Source organism: Calidris pugnax, unplaced genomic scaffold (genome assembly GCF_001431845.1).
Source record: "Calidris pugnax isolate Ruff unplaced genomic scaffold, ASM143184v1 scaffold300, whole genome shotgun sequence".
Lineage (NCBI taxonomy): Eukaryota > Metazoa > Chordata > Aves > Charadriiformes > Scolopacidae > Calidris > Calidris pugnax.
In genome coordinates this window covers 180,752-200,176 of record NW_015091014.1, presented here as the reverse complement: position 1 = coordinate 200,176, position 19,425 = coordinate 180,752, and the positions used below count along the sequence as shown (strand labels likewise).

At 52.8% G+C, this 19,425-nt stretch overlaps 2 protein-coding genes across 2 annotated transcripts; one reads left to right on the top strand and one right to left on the bottom strand.

The window, feature by feature from the left end:
• Nucleotides 1–112: 112 nt before the first annotated feature.
• LOC106896010 (keratin, type II cytoskeletal cochleal) lies at nt 113–11,934 on the top strand. Its single transcript, XM_014955701.1, has 9 exons — nt 113–611; nt 1,363–1,571; nt 5,083–5,143; nt 6,567–6,662; nt 7,382–7,546; nt 7,687–7,812; nt 8,985–9,205; nt 9,676–9,710; nt 10,690–11,934. The coding sequence occupies exons 1-9, from the start codon at nt 213–215 to the stop codon at nt 10,875–10,877; spliced, it is 1,500 nt and encodes a 499-aa protein (XP_014811187.1). The 5' UTR covers nt 113–212; the 3' UTR covers nt 10,878–11,934.
• LOC106895993 (keratin, type II cytoskeletal cochleal-like) lies at nt 11,771–17,645 on the bottom strand. The gene is given in 10 exon segments (XM_014955682.1): nt 11,771–11,781; nt 12,859–12,896; nt 13,785–14,005; nt 14,837–14,962; nt 15,124–15,288; nt 15,489–15,584; nt 15,844–15,904; nt 16,394–16,602; nt 17,027–17,522; nt 17,524–17,645. Coding segments are annotated over 10 exon segments (1,545 nt in total).
• Between the last annotated feature and the right edge of the window lie 1,780 nt (nt 17,646–19,425).

The following is a 19,425-nucleotide window of genomic DNA, read 5'->3' as shown; positions in this document are numbered from 1 at the left end:
TGGGGGGGGGGGGGGTGGGAAGGCGGCCAGGCACACCCAGCCCTCCCCGGCAGTAAAATGATCCTTCTTTTGCCCTTGGGCCAAGCCCAGCTCTTCTAACGGATAAAAGGAGAGGAGCAGTCGGGAACAGGCTCACTTCCTCCTGGTCTCCAGCACAGCTTCCCGCAGCTTTTGAAAGGTGGGAGACTCTGAAAACGCCCCTCGGAGCAACCATGTCCCGGTCCGTGAGTTTCAGCTCTCGCTCGGCGGCCGTCCCGGGGATCAGCCAAGTGCGGGTCAGCACCGTCTCCTCCACCCGGGGGGTCGGAGGAGGTCCCGGCTTGAGCAGAGCCGGTGGCTTCGGTAGCTCCAGCCTCTACAACCTGGGCTCCACCAACAAGCGGATCTCCCTTGGAGGTGGCAGCTCCTACAGCGTCCGCTCTGGATACGGCTACGGGGGCATGGGATTCGGTGGGGCGCTCAGCCCTGGGGGCATCCAGGAGGTGACCATCAACCAGAGCCTCCTGACCCCCCTCAACCTGGAGATCGACCCCAACATCCAGCGGGTGCGGAAGGAGGAGAAGGAGCAGATCAAGACCCTCAACAACAGATTCGCCTCCTTCATCGACAAGGTGAGATGTTGGCGTGACTGACAGCTCCGTGGACCTGCTGATTAAAAGCAGCTCTAACCCAAAGCTCATTTAACCCGGTGCAGGGGGGGTGTGTGTCACAAATGGGCACAGGATCAGGTCCTGGAAAGCATGGTGTGATTTGCCTGATGCAATCCAGTAACTCTTTAATAAGAGTTGGCTGTCAGGAAAGGGTTTTTCCTTGTTGTTGTACCCCCTTTATTTAACTGCCATTGCCCAGAATTTCACTGGCATTGCCCAGAACGTGGGTGCAGGCTTTAAAGATCAATTCTGCACCCAACATACCACCTCCAAACTCAGGGGGAGGGGGCTTCTGGTGGAGGACTGGCCCACATAGACCAGAGCTTGACATAGGTCAGAGCTTGTTGCGTGTGTTTGCGCTGCCCTGTACCTGTCTCTTCCACTGATTGATCCCGTGTCCTGTGTAAACTTCAGCTCTGGCATCCTCAAAATGCAAGGAATCCAGACCTGGGGTTTGCGTAACTTTGAGGTCTGTGGATGGCTTCTGTCAAGTGTCAGAACCTCCTTATCTTTAATTCCTACAAAGCCTTAAAGACACAAACCAAGTCCCAGAGCAGGGGTGCTCCCTCAGGGTTTTTATCACCCTCCAGGGTTTAGGTGTTTCCTATGAGCGACCTAAATTCTTCAGATGCCATCTCCCAGGATCCCCACTCCGTAGTGGCAGCTCCCCCTTCCTCCCACTTTCACAAATGACCCTTTGGTTGCTTTCCAGGTCCGGTTCCTGGAGCAGCAAAACAAAATGCTGGAGACCAAATGGAGCCTCCTCCAGGACCAAAAAACCGCCCGGAGCAACATCGCTCCCATGTTCGAGACGTACATCAGCAACCTGCGCCGGCAGCTGGACGGGCTGCTGAGTGACAAAGGGCGTTTGGAGGGCGAGCTGAAGAACATGCAGGATCTTGTTGAGGATTTCAAGACCAAGTAACGTATCATCTTCCCATCTAACGGTGCAGTTGAGCTGGCTGGTTGGCAGAGATGGCCCCAGCTTTTCTATTAGGGAAGGAAGGAGGTGGTTTTTCCAGCCGTGAGTTAGGTGTCTGGTCCAGGGAAGATGGTCTAGAATCCATCTGGACCTGGATTCTTCTTGCCTGGGTCGCTCATTGTTCCTGGCACCTTGTCCCCTCAGTGGCTCCATCCTCCTGGCTTTGCTCTGGGGCCTTCTCCTTGGGTTGGAGGTGGCCGTTGGGGTCTGGAGGAGCCCCAGGGGAGCCCAGCATGTCAGCAGGTGGTGGGTGAAGCTGCTGCTTCGTCTGTGGGTGGGTAACGCAGCAGGAGACCTGCAATTTTTAAACGACTTCTCAGTCCAAATCGTGTGGCTTGGGAGGAGTCCCGTGAAGAAAGTAGCCTTTGTCCCCGCCTGTGCCCAACCCAGCTGTACAGGAAAATGCCTTTAATAAAAAAAAAAAAAAAAAAAAGAATTAAAAAAAGAAAGGAAAGAGGGAGCTGGCAAACTGGATTGAGCAGGAACTGAAAACAAACAGCTCTGAAAATCCCCACGGTGTGTTTAGGGGGAGTCAGTGGCCAGTGACTCCCAAGGAGGTGCCCGGGGTTGATGTTTCCCCCAGCCCTGCTGGGTTTTTATTTTGGTTTTTTCTTGTGTGGTTTGGTTTTTTGGTTGGTTTTTTTTGTGTGTGTATGGTTGGACTCGATGATCTCAAAGGTCCCTTCCAACCATGAAGGTTCTGTGGTTCTTCCCAACGCTCCTTCCCGGTGTCCCTGGGAGGCAGCGGCGAGGGGCTGGGCTGCACCCGGAGGGGCTACAGCCCTAATTTTGGCGGCATGTCCCACCAACGCAGGGACACAGGGGAATGCACAGGGGCATGTCCATCCCTCCAGCTTCATCTAAAACCAAACCCCAAGAGAAGGGGCGCAGCAATTAGGAGCCAAAGATGCCAGTGCAGCAAGCAGAGGGGGTGAGGACATAGTGAGTGGAGTTTAGAACCTGCTTTTCCCCTTTTATGTGAAGAAAATCTCATCTTTTTAGTAGAACATCTGAAAGATGAGCGTGTCTGCTGCCTCTTTTCCATATGTCCCAATTGCCACGGTAATTCTCGGTTCACATATAGGGTAGGGGAGGAGATTTCTATGCCTGAGGCTCCAGGGGATGAAATTTGGTCCCCGATTCCATCGGTGCCTTGATGGAGAGTGCAGTTTGGAGGAAGGAAGGGCTGGAGCAGCCAGCACTGGGGCTGTCTATGTGGCTGGTGTGGGGCACGCCAAGGTGTGAGGGTGCACTGGGCGTCCCAAGGCACCTCGGGGAGCTGCTGGGGAATAATCGGTGATTTCTCGGCTCTTTGAACAGTTTGGTGGAGTTAGGGAGGTCATTCTGCCCCTCTGCTCTGCACTGGGGAGACCACAACTGGAATATACTACATCCAGTTCTGGGCTCCCCAGTTCCAGAGAGACAGGGAACTGCTGGAGAGGGGACAGCAAAGGGCTACAAAGATGCTGGAGGGATTGGAGCATCTCTCTGATGAGGAAGGGCTGAGAGAGCTGGGACTCTTCAGCCTGGAGAAGAGAAGGCTGAGGGGAGACCTTATTAATGCTTCCAAGGATCTAAAGGGTGGGTTGAAGGAGGATGGAGCCGGACTCTTTCCAGTGGTTCCCAGGGACAGGACGAGGGGCAACGGGCACAAGCTGGGACATGGGAAGTTCCACTCAAATTTGAGGAGAAACTTCTTTGGGGTGAGGGTGGCAGAGCCCTGGCAGAGGCTGCCCAGGGAGGGTGTGGAGTCCCCTTCTCTGGAGATCTTCAAGCCCCACCTGGATGCTCCTGAGTGATGTGCTCTGGGCAACCCTGCTTTGGCCGGGGAGTTGGACTGGATGATCTCTAGAAGGTCCCTCCCAACTCCGACAATTCCATGATTCTGTGAATTCAGGCTTTTGACACCGGCAGGCACCATCCTGTAATTTCCAGGTCATGTATGACTCTTCAATAGCAACAAATGCTGTTTGTTATGACTCTGCAATAGCAACGGATGCTGTTTATTGACCTCAAAAGGGACAATGTCCGTTTGTGCTGGTGTGGCTGGGCACGGCTCCAGCGCAGAGCAGGAGGGGAAGGACACGAAGGCTGTTGAGAGTGAAGCACTTATCGCTTTGGAAGGCAAATTACGGCGCTAACCATGTATGAATAAACAGCAGTGTTCTTGTTGTGCTGTGCTTTGGCAACAGCTGTTCCAAAACAGGCAGAGAAAGTGGTTCCTCGAGTGGTTGTCAGGTTTCATACAGGTTTCATGCAGGTTTCATACAGGTTTCGTACACCACTCACGGGGTGGTGTAAGGGCAGGCTCTGAATCCAGACTTGCAAATGGTACAAATCCCTGAACTCCTGCAATGGAGCATGATTTTTATCTGCTTAGGATCTGGCTCATTTACAGCCACAAAACACCTCCAGAAGGGATGTAGCCTGTAGGAGATGGTTGTGTATCTCTGGAGCATCACTTTGTGCAGAATGAGAGAAGTTATACTTGGCTCTTGGGTGGCAGGAGATTGGCACCTGCAAAATGCTCTCCCAGAATGACATGGGGTGGGGGGACCTCTGGAGATCATCTAGTCCAACCTCCCTTCCAGAGCAGATCCCACCCAGAGCAGGTTGGATTCATCCAGGTGGGTTTGAATGTCTCCAGAGAAGGAGACTCCACCACCTCCCTGGGCAGCCTCTTCCAGGGCTCTGCCACCCTCAAAGTCAAGAAGTTCCTCCTTGTGTTTAGGTGGAACTTCTTATGTTCCAGTTTGTGCCCATTTCCTCTTGTCCTGTCACTGGGCACCACTGGAAAAAGTCTGGCCCCATCCTCCTGACACCACCCTTGATGAGATCCCCCCTCAGCCTTCTCTTCTCCAGACCAAAAAGCCCCAAGTCCCTCAGCCTTTTCTCCTAAAAGAGATGCTTCAGGCCCCTCAGCATCGTTGTGGTCCTCTCAAATGTCTGTAACAGGGAAAGCAGCTTCAGCAAGTGCTTTGGTCAGCGTAGAGGAGTTTGTTGAACCTGCTTGAATCTGTTCTGCCTTTGGATTTGCCTTCTCAAGGGTCAAGTGGAAGAGCTGGGACCCTGAGGACCGTCCCACAGCTCTCCCCGGCTGAGGAGAAATCTCCTCAAGTGCAGGGAATTTTGAGGAATGTGGGAAAGCGTGGGTGGGAATAGCTTTCCGGGGGGTGGTGGTGTGGACCAGAACAGCTTTCAGGGCATCACCTCATCCCACCAGTACCTGGAACTGCGGGGTTCAGCTGGTACCTCTTGTGCGAACATCACTTGGGGCAGCAAACCCCCCTGGGGCTGGTGGGGGGATGTCACAGCCTGGGCTGAGGTGGTTCAGAGAGAGAAATGGAGGGAGAGAAAAGGGAATTGGGGTAACTCTTCACTGGGATGTTTTTTCCCTTCTACCCAGTCTCTAACTTCCCACCAACCCCCTTTTTGTTTTTTTCCTGGCAGGTACGAAGACGAAATCAACAGGCGCACGGCAGCAGAGAACGAGTTTGTGGTGCTCAAGAAGGTGGGTGTCCTGGAGATTACCTGAGCTGGGGGAGACTCTTGATCAGGGAGGGGAGCGATGGGATGAGGAGGAAGGGTTTGACACTGAAAGAGGGGAGATGGAGCTGAGATGTGGGGAAGAACTTGTTTGGTGTGAGGGTGGTGAGAGCCTGGCCCAGGTTGGCAAGAGAAGCTGTGGCTGCCCCATCCCTGGAGGGGTTCAAGGGCAGGTTGGAGGGGGCTTTGGGCAACCTGGTCTCATTGAAGATGTCCCAGCCACTAGAAGGGATGGAACTGGATAAACTTTAAGGTCCCTTCCAACCCAAAACGTGCTGTGATTCTCTGGCGATTCCACCCCTTCCCTGGGTTGGAGGGGACCTTTAAGTTCATCAAGGCCAACCATCAACCCAACACCAACCAACCCACCACTGACCCGTGTCCCTCAGCAACGGCTTTTAGATCCTTCCAGGGGTGGTATTTGGGGAGTGGAGCCACAGGACGAGGGGGAAGGGGTTTAAACCAAAAATTAGGAGATTGAGCTGAGATGTGGGGAAGGAATTCTTGGCTGGGAGGGTGGTGAGAGCCTGGCCCAGGTTGCCAATACTCCAGGTGAGGTCTCACCAGAGCAAAGTGGCAGAATCCCCTCTCTGGACCTGCTGGCAACGCTTCTTTTGATGCAGCCCAGGATGGGATTGACCTTCTGGGCTGCAGCTGCACACTGCCTGCTCATGTCCAGCTTCTCGTCCACCAGAACCCCCAAGTCCCTTTCCTCAGGGCTGCTTTCCAATCCCTCACCCCCCAGTTTGTATTGGTGGCGAGGATTGTTCTGGCCCAGGTGCAGAACCTTGCACTTGCTCTTGTTGAACCTCATGAGGTTCACCTGGGCCCACCTCTCCAGCCTGTCCAGGTCCTTTTGGATGACATCCCATCCCTCTGGTGTATCGACAACACCACACAGCTTGGTATCGTCCGCAAACTTGCTGATGGTGCCTTTAATCTCCCTGTCTATTATCATTGATAAAAATGTTAAACAACACGGACCCGACGGCAGGGGGGTTGGAACCTGATGATCTTTAATGTCCCTTCCAACCCCAACCATTTTATGATTGTATAAGCTGGGAAGGAGTGCCAGATCCCATGGATGTCACAGATTATGGCTCTTTCTTTCTTTGGGACATTTCTTAAGACCTCCCCAACTGTCCAAACTGACCGACAGGCCCGGGTGACCCTACAGATCGTGTGAGCTCCTGCACAGCTGCAAGGTGTAATACACTGGTGGATAACTTTTAGGACGTGGTGGGTCCCTGGGCAGATGGACATGAGGAGCAGGCACTTGGGGAACTTGATGGGCTCATGGCTGTTGTTTTTGAAGCCATCAAAGGCTGAGTGCATTTAGTCATCAAAGCCACGGCAATCTGGATGGATTATTGCTCTTTTTTTTTTAGGATGTGGATGCCGCCTACCTGAACAAAGTGGAGCTGGAGGCCAAGGTGGATGCGCTGACAGATGAGATTAACTTCCTGAGGTCTCTCTACGAGGCGGTAAGGTCCTTTCTGCTTGTTGTGGCTGCTGTTGTGTAGCACCACCAGTGGGTGAAGGATGGCGAGGGGCAACCGAGAGCGTTAATGTGCTGTCTCCAGAGATGAGAAGGGGGATGGAGATGTGGTGTCTTCCCTTGCCCAAGCAGAAATAAGCCCCTGAGTAAGGGCACATCCTGGGAATTGTCACCTGGGATGTGAGATGGATTTATTGCAAACGCACCCAGGACATGCATTATTTTTTTTTGATGCTGCTAATGTGAAACCAAGGGATCTCAGGGTATTACAGCTGGGGCTGGTATGTGAGAGAGGGAAAGGAAAGCTCCTTGCCCCACCTTTTTCTTAGCCCTTATTTGCAAGATAAGAGCTTGATTGAACTGGTCCATCCTGGGGTGGGGTGGTGGAATTTGGCCCTGGCTTTGCTGCGAAGCTGATGCTTCTTGGAACAGTGTTTCCTGCTGGGTTCTTATCTCCGGCGTGGGGTGAGCCAACCTTGCTGTCAAAACGGGGGTGATAAGAAGCAGCTCCGTTTCTACTGGTATTTCTTACTTTGCATTTTGCAAGGCTGTGTGATTCAGTTGCTTTCCTTCTAATTAATGAACGTTTTGATTTAATTCTTCTTACCGGCCTCCCTTTCCCTTTTTCTTTCTCCGATTCTCTCTTTAATTGGATTCCAAAAGAGCGGCAGTGATTAACGGTATTGTTTTTAATGCAACTGGCAGGAGCTTAATGAGCTGCAGGCCCAGATCTCCGACACCTCCGTGGTCCTCTCCATGGATAACAGTCGAAACCTGGACCTGGACAGCATCATCGCCGAGGTCAAAGCACAGTACGAGGACATCGCCAACCGGAGCCGGGCAGAGGCTGAGTCCTGGTACCAGAGCAAGGTGAGTTACGGGGGAGAGGAAGGCATTTAGAGCTTCTCTTAGTGCCTGTGCCCGTGTGGCATGAGTGGGAGAGATTTTAGAGGGATGATTGATCTCCAGCCTGACCCCGTCCCTCTCTTTTCCACTGATTTATGGCACAGTACGAGGCACTGCAGGTCACGGCTGGCAAACACGGAGACGACCTGCGCAACACCAAGAACGAGATCTCGGAGATAAACCGCATGATCCAGCGGCTGCAGGGGGAGATCGAGAACGCCAAGGCCCAGGTGAGGAGCTGCCCTTCTTCTCTCTCCTGCAGAGCAGAGCAATGGGTTTAACAGCAGCACAGCGTGTCAGGGAGAACACGGCGCCTCTATGAACAATTTGGGGGTGACTGGACTGTAGGTGAGGACACCTCCTCCAGTGTCCTGGGAGTGCAGAAGTGGGGGACACAGGGCTGTTTCCAAAGGGCAAGGCTGTGTGTGGCCTCCCGACCACACACATTCCTCGTACCCTCTTGCTCCTGGGATCTTTGTCCACTCCCCTTTTTTTTTGTTGCAGAAGGGAACACCATGTTTGGGCACGTTTTTCAGCTGTATGGGAGTTCCGTTTGCTTTCTGCAGGGGCTGTTATCACTTTATCAAACGGCCGGTGAAATCCAGACCAGTGAGTGGTTCCACTGGTTCAGCCCCATGTGGTTTGGGGCTGAAAACTGGCTCTGAATAACCAGGGTGCACAAAAGCTGGAGATAAGCCATTGTGACTCATGTTTGTGTTTATTTGGTTTCAGGGCAGGGAGGCTTCAACACACACTTCCAAGCAAAGAGCTGACCCAGAGCAGCTCCTTTGAATAATGAATGAGAGCACAAAGCACATGTGCTCTCTGTGAGCCCTTCCTGCCCAACCTGAGGCTTTTTTGGGGGTGCAGGGGGCATGGTTGGGGGTTGTGTATTAGACTGCCAGCTTGGTGTGGCCCCCACAGGGATGCTTTTGGGGTAGGTTTTCGTTGTTTGTTGACTTGCAGGTCTGCTCCAGTCCACGCTTGCCTCACATCAAAGGTTGGTGGAGACCAACTGGCTCTCAACAAGCTCCGAGGCGTAATCATGGAATCATAGTAATAGGAGAGAAACCCGGAGCTGGCATTGACTTTTAGTGTTGAGCTGTTGTGTGGGGTGTGGGTGGGCTGAGAACCTGAGCACTGCCTGAAGAAAGTCTTCCGAAAGTGTAGCCGGTGGAGAGAAATAGGGTCTGTCCTTTGGAGGAACGGATCTTGGGGATGAGATGAGCTTCCTTTGCAGGCTCATCTCCATCCAGTGGCCAAAATAATTTGTAGGCGTGAACTTTTAGGGATCTAAGTTGAGCAGATGGCTCTGGGGCTCTGCAGGTCTGGCCAGTAGATCCCAAAAGTCCATGGGTAGTAGTGTCCACCACCACTGACGTACCCTGCTCCATCCCTGCAGCGCGCCAAGATGGAAGCAGCCATTGCCGAAGCCGAAGAACGCGGGGAATTGGCCATCAAGGATGCCAAGGCAAAGCTGGAGGAGCTGGAGGCCGCCCTGCAGAAGGCCAAGCAGGACATGGCCCGGCAGCTCCGCGAGTACCAGGAGCTGATGAACGTCAAGCTGGCCCTGGACATCGAGATCGCGACCTACAGGAAGCTGCTGGAGGGAGAGGAGAGCAGGTGGGTCCCTTTGCCTGGGGACATCGCGAGGGCCCAATCCCAGTTCCTGCAGGGGAATATAGAAGAGAAAACCTTGCATTTTAAACCGGTTTATGGTCCTGAAAAATGCTTTGGCTGAAGAGCCAAGCTGAGAAATGCTGGGGAAAAGTTGATCCTTTTGGTGAAAATACGCAACGTTGTTTTCCATCATTTGTTGGATGCTGTGGCAGAAAATTTCCAGGTGGCTCAAATCCCTGTGGAATTAGGACAGAGCCTCTGGGCTCTTTCAGCCCCCCGCAGGTGATAACAGAGCTTGTAAATGTAGGGCCAGAACAAAGCGCTGGATGGCACACTTATCTTGTCTGAATTATTTACAACAGCAGTAATAACTCACTGCCATTGTCTTCCTCCCCGCGCGGAGGCCCTGGGGGAACACTGAGTAACTCCCAGTCTCACCCTTCCTCTCCCTTTGTGTTTTTCTTCCCCAACAGGTTGGCTGGGGATGGAGTTGGCAACGTCAACATCTGTGAGTTGATTTTTATAATTTATAATCCTTACACGCAGCCCTGTGCCCATGGAAAATGCAAGTGGGGACCAGCTGGGTCTGTGCAGGAGCCCCGTAGTACCCTGCCTTGGCTTCTGCAGCCCAGTTCACCCCTTCTTCTTAAATGGGAGCCCCCTGAGACAGAAGTTGGTGGTGCTGTTGGCTCCATGGAGAACTCAGCTCTAACTCATCTGTATGAAATTTAACTTGGGGGACTACTGATTGTTCCTTCCTCCTGTTTTTTCTGTGGAGAAAAAGGTGCACTAATGCCTGGGTTGGAAGTTGGAGCAGGGGTGACGTTAGAGGGTGGCTTTCCAACTTGGGAAGCGTTGTGTCATCACCTTGCCTGGGTTGGGCACATGCTGGTGTCTCGGAGGTGCTGTTTACAGCTCTAAACCAGTGGTTTTACCTTTCATTACCTTAATTGCCGCTGATGAGGTGAACCACGTGCCCACAGCCTCTTTAGTGCACCAGGCGATGAGCTGGATCGTTGTGATACAGGGTTCTCCGTGCCCCAGGGGGTCCCAGAGTGAGTGATGGAGATGGAACTGGGCTGCTCAGCCCTCACACGTGTGAGAATAAAACCCTCTGGGCCAAAACATAACCAGGGATGAGCATCCCAGGCCCTGTGTTCTGCAGGAGATCGTAGAGAGGTTTCATCTGGTTGCCCCCATTTAGAAATGCCCTTTTTTGTGAGGTGCCCAACTGGGTTCGGAGTCCCTGGAGCTGCCCAGGGTGGTGGTGGAGTCACCATCCCTGGAGGTATTTAAGAAACGTGTAGACTTGGCACTTCAGGGCATTCTCTAGTGGCCGAGATTGTTGGTTTGTATCTGTTTGTGGGGGGTTTCTTTGTTTTTTTTTGTTTTTTTGTGGTTGGACTCAATGATCTCAAAGGTCCCTTCCAACCATGAAGCTTCTGTGATTGCGGAGCTCAGCTTTGGTTTCCTTCTCTCTGCCACAGCCGTGGTCAGCTCCAGCGGTGGAGGCAGCTACGCCAGTTCCGGCGGGTTCCTGAGCGGAGGAATCGGAGGAGGCCTCGGGCTGGGAGCAGGGATGGGCAGCGGGGCCCTCGGCTTCTCCTCGGGGGGGGGCTCCAAATCCTACACCGTCACCACCACCTCGTCCAGCAGGAGAAGCGTCAGGAAGTAACGACGGGAAGGAAGATCAGCAGCACCCAGGCCACGGGAGGAGGGAAACCAGAGAGAGAAAAGTTCCGGTGCTTTTTTAGAGGACAAATTGGCTGCAAAATTGCTGCAGTGACGAATGAATTGGAATAAGAGATCCCCGAGCACCCGCCCCCACCACGTCCCGCCTGAGGCTTGACCCTGCGCTGTTGATCCTGGTGGGAACCGTCCCACCGAGAGCCAGATCCAAGCCTGGGGGGGGACATTATCCAGGGGGGCAGGCGGTATGAGGCTTCTGTTACTTGTGTGCTTGGTACCCCCTGCTCAGGGCTGGATTTCACCCTTCGAAGGGCAAAGCAATCATTTGAGTGGCAAATTATTCCGTGTTTCTGCTGAGGTTTTGCAAAAGAGACCCAAAGATTATCCCCTTCTTATTATCATTTGGAAGACCTTGTTCCCTTGAGCTCCTCAGAAAATGCCAACCCTTGTTAAGATTCAGGCCTGGGTTTGTTTTCCCTAAAGTATACCGAGAAGAAAACAGTGAAACTGTGCTGGGTTTTCTCCTTATTTTCTTTGGAAATGGGCTCAGAAATGGAATTTGACAGTTCTCCTCTGAATGAAGCTGGTTCCTTACCAAAGGCAATGCAGACACATTTGCTTTCAGGTCCTTTTAAGACCAAGTAACTCATAAACCAGCTCCTCTACCCCTTTCTTTCTCCTTAAAAGGAAGCCCAAAGCTTGAGGGATATGAAGTTGCTTAAAATGGGAGATAAGATTCCCCATCCTCGAGTGTCTCTGCCACCTTCTATCTATCCCTAGTGATATCCCATGGCTTTCCTACAGCCAGGGAAAAAGTGTGTTTCGTTGCTGCATCCCTGCCAAAATGTGTCTTCAACTGAAACACGCCAGGGAAGATCGTTAGGTTGTTCCTGCAGTTAGGGAAATAACTCAAACTGCACGGAATTGTGCCGCCTGCTCAGCCCTGTCCCAGCAGTGTCCCTTTGGGTGACATTTTATTATGTCTTTTGTGGTCTGAGACCTTTTCTTGGGGCCATCAATAAAGTTTCCCTATTGCGTGCTTCTTCCGTCTCGGTCTTCCGTGCTGCCCTGGGTGCCCAGGAGCTCTGGGAAACGTCCCGTGTTGTCACCTCCCTGCTGTCCCCAGAGCCTGCTCCCAGCTCTGTCCCCTGGGATTTAGGGTTTGCTGCCGGCTCAGTCTGTCATTCCTGGGTGAATTCTACCCAGTTTGGGGCAGTGGGAGGGTGGGACTGGTTTTGTTCAAGCACTTGGCTTCACACCAGCCCCTCATTGGGCCTGGAACTGGTGGGACCAATCCCTCCCAGCACCATCTTCCACCACAGGGGACACTTCTCTTGCAGGTGACCAGAGCTTGGAGAGGGGAATCTGGGCTTTGCTGCATGAGGACAACTCGTTCCTGCTCCCTTTGGGGCAGCGTGGGGCAAGAAGGGCTCACCCTGGGGGGGTCTGGGCTTGTTCCCACCATCTCAGGGCCGCCAGCCCTCGCTGGAGCTGCTGTCACATGAGGGATGGGGCCAGGCAGAGGGTTTGGAGTCACTGAGAAAAGCCGTTTTCTCCAGGATGAGGATGGTGATGGGCCTGCGGGGGCCTTGAAGGATGCTTTACCCACCCCTGCACTGCCGGGACCCCGTGGGTCCTCGCATCGGAGTGTGGTTTTACCAGTCAGTGCTCAGTCAGTGCCCTCTAAATGTGTTCTTCCTGGGGGAATAATCATTTGGGGCTCCATCCCATACTGGTGGAGACATGTCACCTGGGCTCCTGCCGTGCTAGCAGCCAGCTGTGTCACGGGCACTCAGCACCAGGCAGAATGGATCCTGCTCCAAGAATTCACCCTCCTTTTCCCCAAATGAAGGCAACGGATTTCCTATGTCAATTTATTGGAGAGGCAAGACTAAAACTATGATTATTTCCCTGGAGAAAAGGCAGAAGGTGCCTGAGTTTGGTAGAAGGTGAATACTCCAACTTACGGGTGTTGGTGGGGAAGGTGTTGCCTTCAGCACAGAGCCTGCAGAGAACGGGAAAAGGTTGCACATTATCAACCTGTCTTAAATGCAAAGTCCTTTATCCTCAAACGGGAGCCTGACCCTCTCCAGCCCCTCTGTCGCTGTTTGGAGGCCGTAGGACGGGCTGTTTGGGTGGGTTTATCATAGAATCATAGAACAGTTTGGGTTGGAAGGGACCTTAAAGATCATCCAGTGCCACCCCCTGCCCTGGGCAGGGCCACCTCCCACCAGCCCAGGTTGCCCAAAGCCCCCTCCAACCTGGCCTTGAACCCCTCCAGGGATGGGGCAGCCACAGCTTCTCTGGCCAACCTGGGCCAGGCTCTCACCACCCTCACACCAAAGAAGTTCTTCCCCACATCTCAGCTCCATCTCCCCTCTTTCAGTGTCAAACCCTTCCTCCTCATCCCATCGCTCCCCTCCCTGATCCAGAGTCCCCCCCCAGCTTTCCTGGAGCCCCTTTAGGGACTGGAAGGGGCTCCAAGGTCTCCCCAGAGCCTTCTCTTCTCCAGGCTGAACCCCCCCAACTCTCTCAGCCTGTCGTCCCAACAGAGGGGCTCCAGCCCTCCCAGCATCTCCATGGCCTCCTTTGGCCTCTCTCCAACATCTCTGTGTCCTTCTTGTGCTGAGGACTCCAGAGCTGGACTCAGGACTCGAGGCTGGGTCCCACCAGAGAAGAGTAGAGTGGTGGAATCACCTCCCTCACGCTGCAGGTTGCACCGGTGGAGGTCTTTTGGGACTGATGGGAGGAACATTATCAGCATCAGGACCATGTAGGTGAATTGCAGCCCCAAAAGAGCACAGGCCAGTTGTTTTTCCTTCCAACTTGTGCACATACAGCAGCTCATGCAGCCCCTCTGGGATCTATCACCCTCGTGGGATCTGCCACCCACCTGCTCTCCTCGCCCTCCAGCAGCTTCCTATAGGTGACGATCTCGATGTCCAGGGCCAGCTTGACATTCATCAGCTCCTGGTACTCACAGAGCTGCCGGGCCAGGTCGGCCTTGGCCTTCTGCAGAGCATCCTCCAGCTCGGACAGTTTGGCTTTGGCATCCTTGATGGCCATCTTCCCATGCTGCTCAGCATCAGTCACGGCAGCTTCCAGCTCACAGCGCTGCGAGGAGTGAGACATGATGAGTCTTAGCTGTCCCTTGATGCCTTCAAACATACTGAGTTACCAAGAGATGGGGTTCAAATCCTAGAATCATAGAATGGTTGGAGTTGGAAGGGACCTTAAAGATCATCCAGTTCCAACTCCCTGCCCTGGGCAGGGACACCTCCCACTAGACCACGTTCCTCAAAGCCCTGTCCAACCTGGCCTTGAACCCCTCCAGGGATGGGGCAGCCACAACTTTTCTGGGAAACCTGTTCCAGTGTCTCACCACCCTCACACCAAAGAATTTCTATCTGATATCTAATCTAAATCTCCTCTCTTCCAATTTAAAACCGTTCCCCCTTGTCCTGTCACTGCACTTCTTGACAAAGAGTCCCTCCCCAGCTCTCCTGTAGCTCCCCTCAGAAATTGCAAGGCTGCTAGAAGGTTGTCCCCGGAGCCTTCTCTTCTCCAGGCTGACCAACCCCAGCTCTCTCAGCCTGTCTTCATAGGAGAGGTGCCCCAGCCCTCTGAGCATCTTTGTGGCCCTAAAATGCGGTTGAGCATCCAGCAGTTGGATGGACACCCAGTTTCCCCCTTGGCAGAGGTTTGAGGGAGCTGGGTGGGCAGTTTCAGTGGTCCCTTGTGTTGGTGGCAGGGGATGGGATGCTGTAACTGCATCCTCCTTGGGGCACTGGGTGATTCGGGCTTTAACCCAGCCCTGGTTGGAGCAGCAGCTCGTGAAAACCCTTTGCAAGGTGCTGCAGCACCAGTTAATTTAGCTGTGGGAGGTGATGGGAACAGCAATTCCCTCTCTGCCCTGCTGGAACCTCCCAACCAGGCTGTGCTCACCTGGGTCTTGGCGCTTCCCACTTCTCCGGTCAGGACTTGGACTCTCCAGTTCAGCTCCAAGACCTTGGTTTTCCTCTCTTGCAGGCTCTTGGCGTTTCTTCCTGCGGTGACTCGCAGCTCCTCAAACTGAAAAAAAACCCCAAAAGATGTCGTTGCGTATCCCAACAAACCACGTTTTGAGTTAAATCAGAGCAAATCAGGAGAGTCGGGGTGTGTTTTTTCTGGGTTTGAAGTTGGTCTGAAGAGAGAAACTGTGTCCAAACCCTCCCTCTGCCAGGTTTTCTCACCTTGTTTTCATACCGGGTCTGCGCCTCTGCCCGGCTCCTGCGGGCGATGTCCTCGTACCGAGCCTTGACGTCCGCCACCATGTCATCCAGGTGGAGATCCCGGCTGGTGTCCATCTGCATCACCACCAAAGCACCCGAGATCTGGGCCCGCAGCTGGTGGGTTTCCTGCCGGCGACACGGGGTTGAGCTGGTCAGAGAGATGCTGGTCCCGCTGCCTTCCCAGTCCAGCCCCAAGGCTGGTGTCACCCACACTGTCTCCCCGATTCCCACCGCCCCGTGGTGCCCCTCTCCTTTGGGATAAGTTGCTTCAAAATCCATCTGGGAAAAGCAACGGATGGCTGGAGCCATGGGGGGAGGGTTCTTACCTCCTCGTAGAAGGTTCTCAGGGATTCCACCTCCTCTTTCAGGCTTTTCACTTTGGCTTCCAGCTCTTCTTTGTTTAAGGAAAAGCAGTTTGCATCCTGGAGACGGGTTGGGGATGGAAGAAGGAAGTTTTTTAGCGAGAGCAGACTCGGGGCTGCCCTTGGGCTGAGGGACTTTGAGCTCTGGAACCCGGGACCCTGCGCCAGCTCCCAGTTACGCAGTCGCTGCTGATTTGAGTTCCAGCAAAGCCAAGCACCAGCTCCTGCTCGGGCTTGTTTTTTGGTGCCGCTTTTGGGCAATAAATCACTGCCTGCACCCCAGAGACCTGAACCCAAGTTCAAACAGCCCCTTGCTCACCTTCTTTAGGGCAATGAACTCCCTCTCGGTGCACGTCCGGCGGCTGCCTTCGTCCTTGTACCTGCGTGGGAAAATGGGAGCTTTTGGTTGAGTTCAGCACAATTACACCTTTGCCTGGGTGTCTTCAGGCCTTTTTTCAACAAGTGACACTCCTAATTTTTTTTTTTTTACTTCTCCCCAGACGATGTTTTGGGGATGCTTTGGTCTTGTTTCATAGCCCATGGGGAAGCAAGCATGCTTTTGGAGAGGTTTCTGCGTCTACAGATTTGCAGGAGAAAGTGTTTTGTTTGACCTCTGCAACAAGAAATAGCTGCTGAACGTGAGTTAGGAAGGAGAGAAAGAGAACCTGGAAGAGGGACGTCCTGCGTTTCGTCCATCTCTCTGTAAATTGGGACCTTATTTTATATACTGAGATCCTCGTAGGTCTCTCCATCTCCCTGCTGGTTCTCTGGGAACCATTTACTACCACGAAAAGTTCACAGTCTCTGCCTGTTTATAAATCTTGAACATTTTGAGCCCTTTACTCACATTTCTTTGGTTTTTCACTTACATTTTCTTGTTGGTTTCCAAAACCTGCTGTGCTGCTTTCAGCTCTGCTTCCAACTGAGCTCTCTTGCAGCCCAGTGCTTCCAGCTGCTTCCTCAAGTTACCAGTGTAAGCCTCTAACATGGGCCTGATGGTGTTCTTGGAGGGGTTTTGACCCTGTAGAAGGTTCCACTTGGTCTCCAGCACCTTGTTCTGCTGTTCCAGGAGTCGAACCTGAATCCCAGGAAGTAAAATAGGAAATGGGATGAGGATGAAAGGTTTGTGAGAGCCAGGGAAGTGGGTGTTCCTGCTCTGGGTAGATGAAAACGACCTGTTTCCTAATCCTAATCCTAATCCTAATCCTAATCCTAATCCTTGCGGTTTTTCCTGGCAGGGATGTGCAGAGAAGAAGGGAAGGAACTGGAAAGCTGATGAACGTGGGTTTAACTTGTTCCCTCCCTGCACCCAGGTCTAAGATCAGCTGAGCAGTGCCCGAGCACTGAACCCTTCCCAGTGGCTCATGCACACCTTGGTGCTCGATGGGGACCCTCATGCGAGTTGTCTAAAGTGTCTAAAATGAGTGGTCTCACAAGGGTTTCGTGCCCTTTCCACACCAGGTACCTCGGCTGGGCTCTTGAGAGGGAGGTTCTGGGCTCACCTTGTCAATGAAAGAAGCAAATTTGTTGTTGAGGGTCTTGATCTCCTCCTTCTCTTGGTTCTTCACCGTTTGCACGTTGGGATCGAGGTCCATTCTGAGTGGCTGGAGCAGTTGCTCGTTGATGGTGATGGGTGTGATGATGCATGGCCTGGAGACTCCACAAACCCTGTAGACAAAGCCAGCACCTTGGTAGCCGAACCCCATGCTAGCTGCACCGAAGCCATATCCGCGTCTCAGAGGAGGAGGATGTCGTCCAAGAGCTGTTCTGGCCTTGGAGAAGGCCACAACATTGAAACTTCTGCTGCTGAAGTGTCCCAAGCCACGGTAGCCCATGCCACCACCCCAGAGACACAAGGCCATGCCGAAACGATGTGGATTCCTGGGAAGAGCCGCCGAGGAAGAGCTGAAATTCCCGATGGGGTGGCTGGAGCTGGTGCTGTGGGAGCAGCAGGACATGGTGACTTGTGGGTGAGGGACCAATGCAGGCGATGTGCTGGGAGCACCTTCCTCTGAGAGCAGTGGAGCACCTTCTTCCTTTTATTTGCATGGAAAATGGGGCGAGGCCGCATGAAACTTCCACAAAATGTTTAGGATGCAAAGAATGTGAATTATTTAGCATATATTGTGCTCACCAGCGGAGAAACCGTATTTTGCCCCCATAAAGGTTTGGAGAACGATCTTAAGGCAGAGGGGTCACATCGACGTCTTGTGTAATAACGACAAAGACGAGGGGAGTTTTTTCCAACGTGGTAAAAATTGCACCTTCCACTTTTTATGGGTTGGACAACACGGAACGGAGCCTTTGAAAATGTGAAATGCTTTTCTGGCACAGGCGATCGTTACGTTTGGCTGGTAGCTCAGCTTACAGGTAAGAGCTTCGAAGGAGAACGTGACCCAACTTGATGTTTAATAAAAGCCTATCAGTGATAAATGAGAATTTATTGAGAATTAAGGAAGTCTCGCAGGCGGGTTCATGGGAAATGACCCTGTTTTGTTGGTTCTGCCTATAAAAAGGCAACGTGTTTTAATGGCAGGTAAACATCAGTGGGGGCAAATCTGTTTCTCAAGGTGATTTTTTCAGCAGGTTGCTGATACCAGTGTTTTCCAACGTGGTAATTTATTTTGAGGGGGGAATTGCTGATGAGTTGAAATTGAAACCGGCGCTTGGAACACGGTGGCGTTTGCAGCCGCTCTCATTGGCCAAATCCCCAGAAAACCGGCGTCTCCTCCTCCCCTCCGCCCTCAAATTGAAGGTTGGGTTTTCCCACCTGGTTTGGGGCAAGGCCAGGCTTGGTCCTTTCGCCTCCTACGTTGGGCGAGTGCCCTCATTGTGGCGTCGGGGCTGCGACTCTTTGCTGCTTACACACGCGTGTGTCCGGGTCCTTGGCCGGGACAGCGTTGGTGTGTGGGAGGGTAGCGTGTTTCGTAGGGGCAGGGTGGAAGTTTCAAACTAATGGCTTTGATTTTGTTGACTGCACTTCTTCCCCCTTCCCTCTTCAGCGGTTGGTGACAACTGGAAGCCAAAATTACCTGTTTTGGTGTTGAGGTCTGGGAGCTCTTGGACACTTTGGCTCCAGGACTCGCAGGCGTCTGGCAGAAGATCTAGGGTTGATCTTGGGGTTGTCCCCAACCCTTGGGACCACGTTGCCCCAGGCTCTTGTTGTATTTTATGGCTCTGTGGCTCCATCTCTTCTCTCCACACTCATTCTAGGTAACACCTTCTGCTTCTGATGGGACAAGTGACACCAAAGGCAACTGTAGAGCACTTCTGGATAGAAAGCTGAGGATGGAGGTTGCAGGAGGCTGGACCCAGAAGGAGAAAGGGATGGTGGATAAAGCTGCATGTTCCCCGATGCAAGAGAGACAGGTAGCTGAGTATGATGTTCAACTGACTCCAAAAAAGCCCAAAATCTTTTGAGCTACCTCAATTAAGCCAAATAGTTTTAATTGGGTTGAGTGTGTTGGGAGTGAGAGGTTTTGGTGCTACTTTTTTTTTTTTTTTAAATGTAAAAATCTCTTTTTTTTTTTTAAAAAAAAAGGTTTTATTTTGGAAAAAAACGTTTTTGATCAGCTGCTTGATAGGACCTGAGGCTACGGAAGACATGATCTTTGATGATGCAAGGTGTTCCATTTTGGGGGAAAACCTGACTGCCTGAGTGCATCAGGAGCTTTTGGCTTTGTAAGGTGTTTGGGTCCATAAATGCTGGAAAGTGCTTTGGGAAGTGTCAGCCCCTGGGACGTTGGGTCTCGGTGGGATTTGCTGCAGTTACAGAGGTGTTGGCTCGTCAGCCACTGAGGAAGGTGGTTGTGGAGTTAGATGTTCCTCCTTCTTCCTTATGAGCCACTTGCAGGGTTGTACCAGCACCCACGGCTCTCCTCCCCCTCCAGCAGCTCCCTGT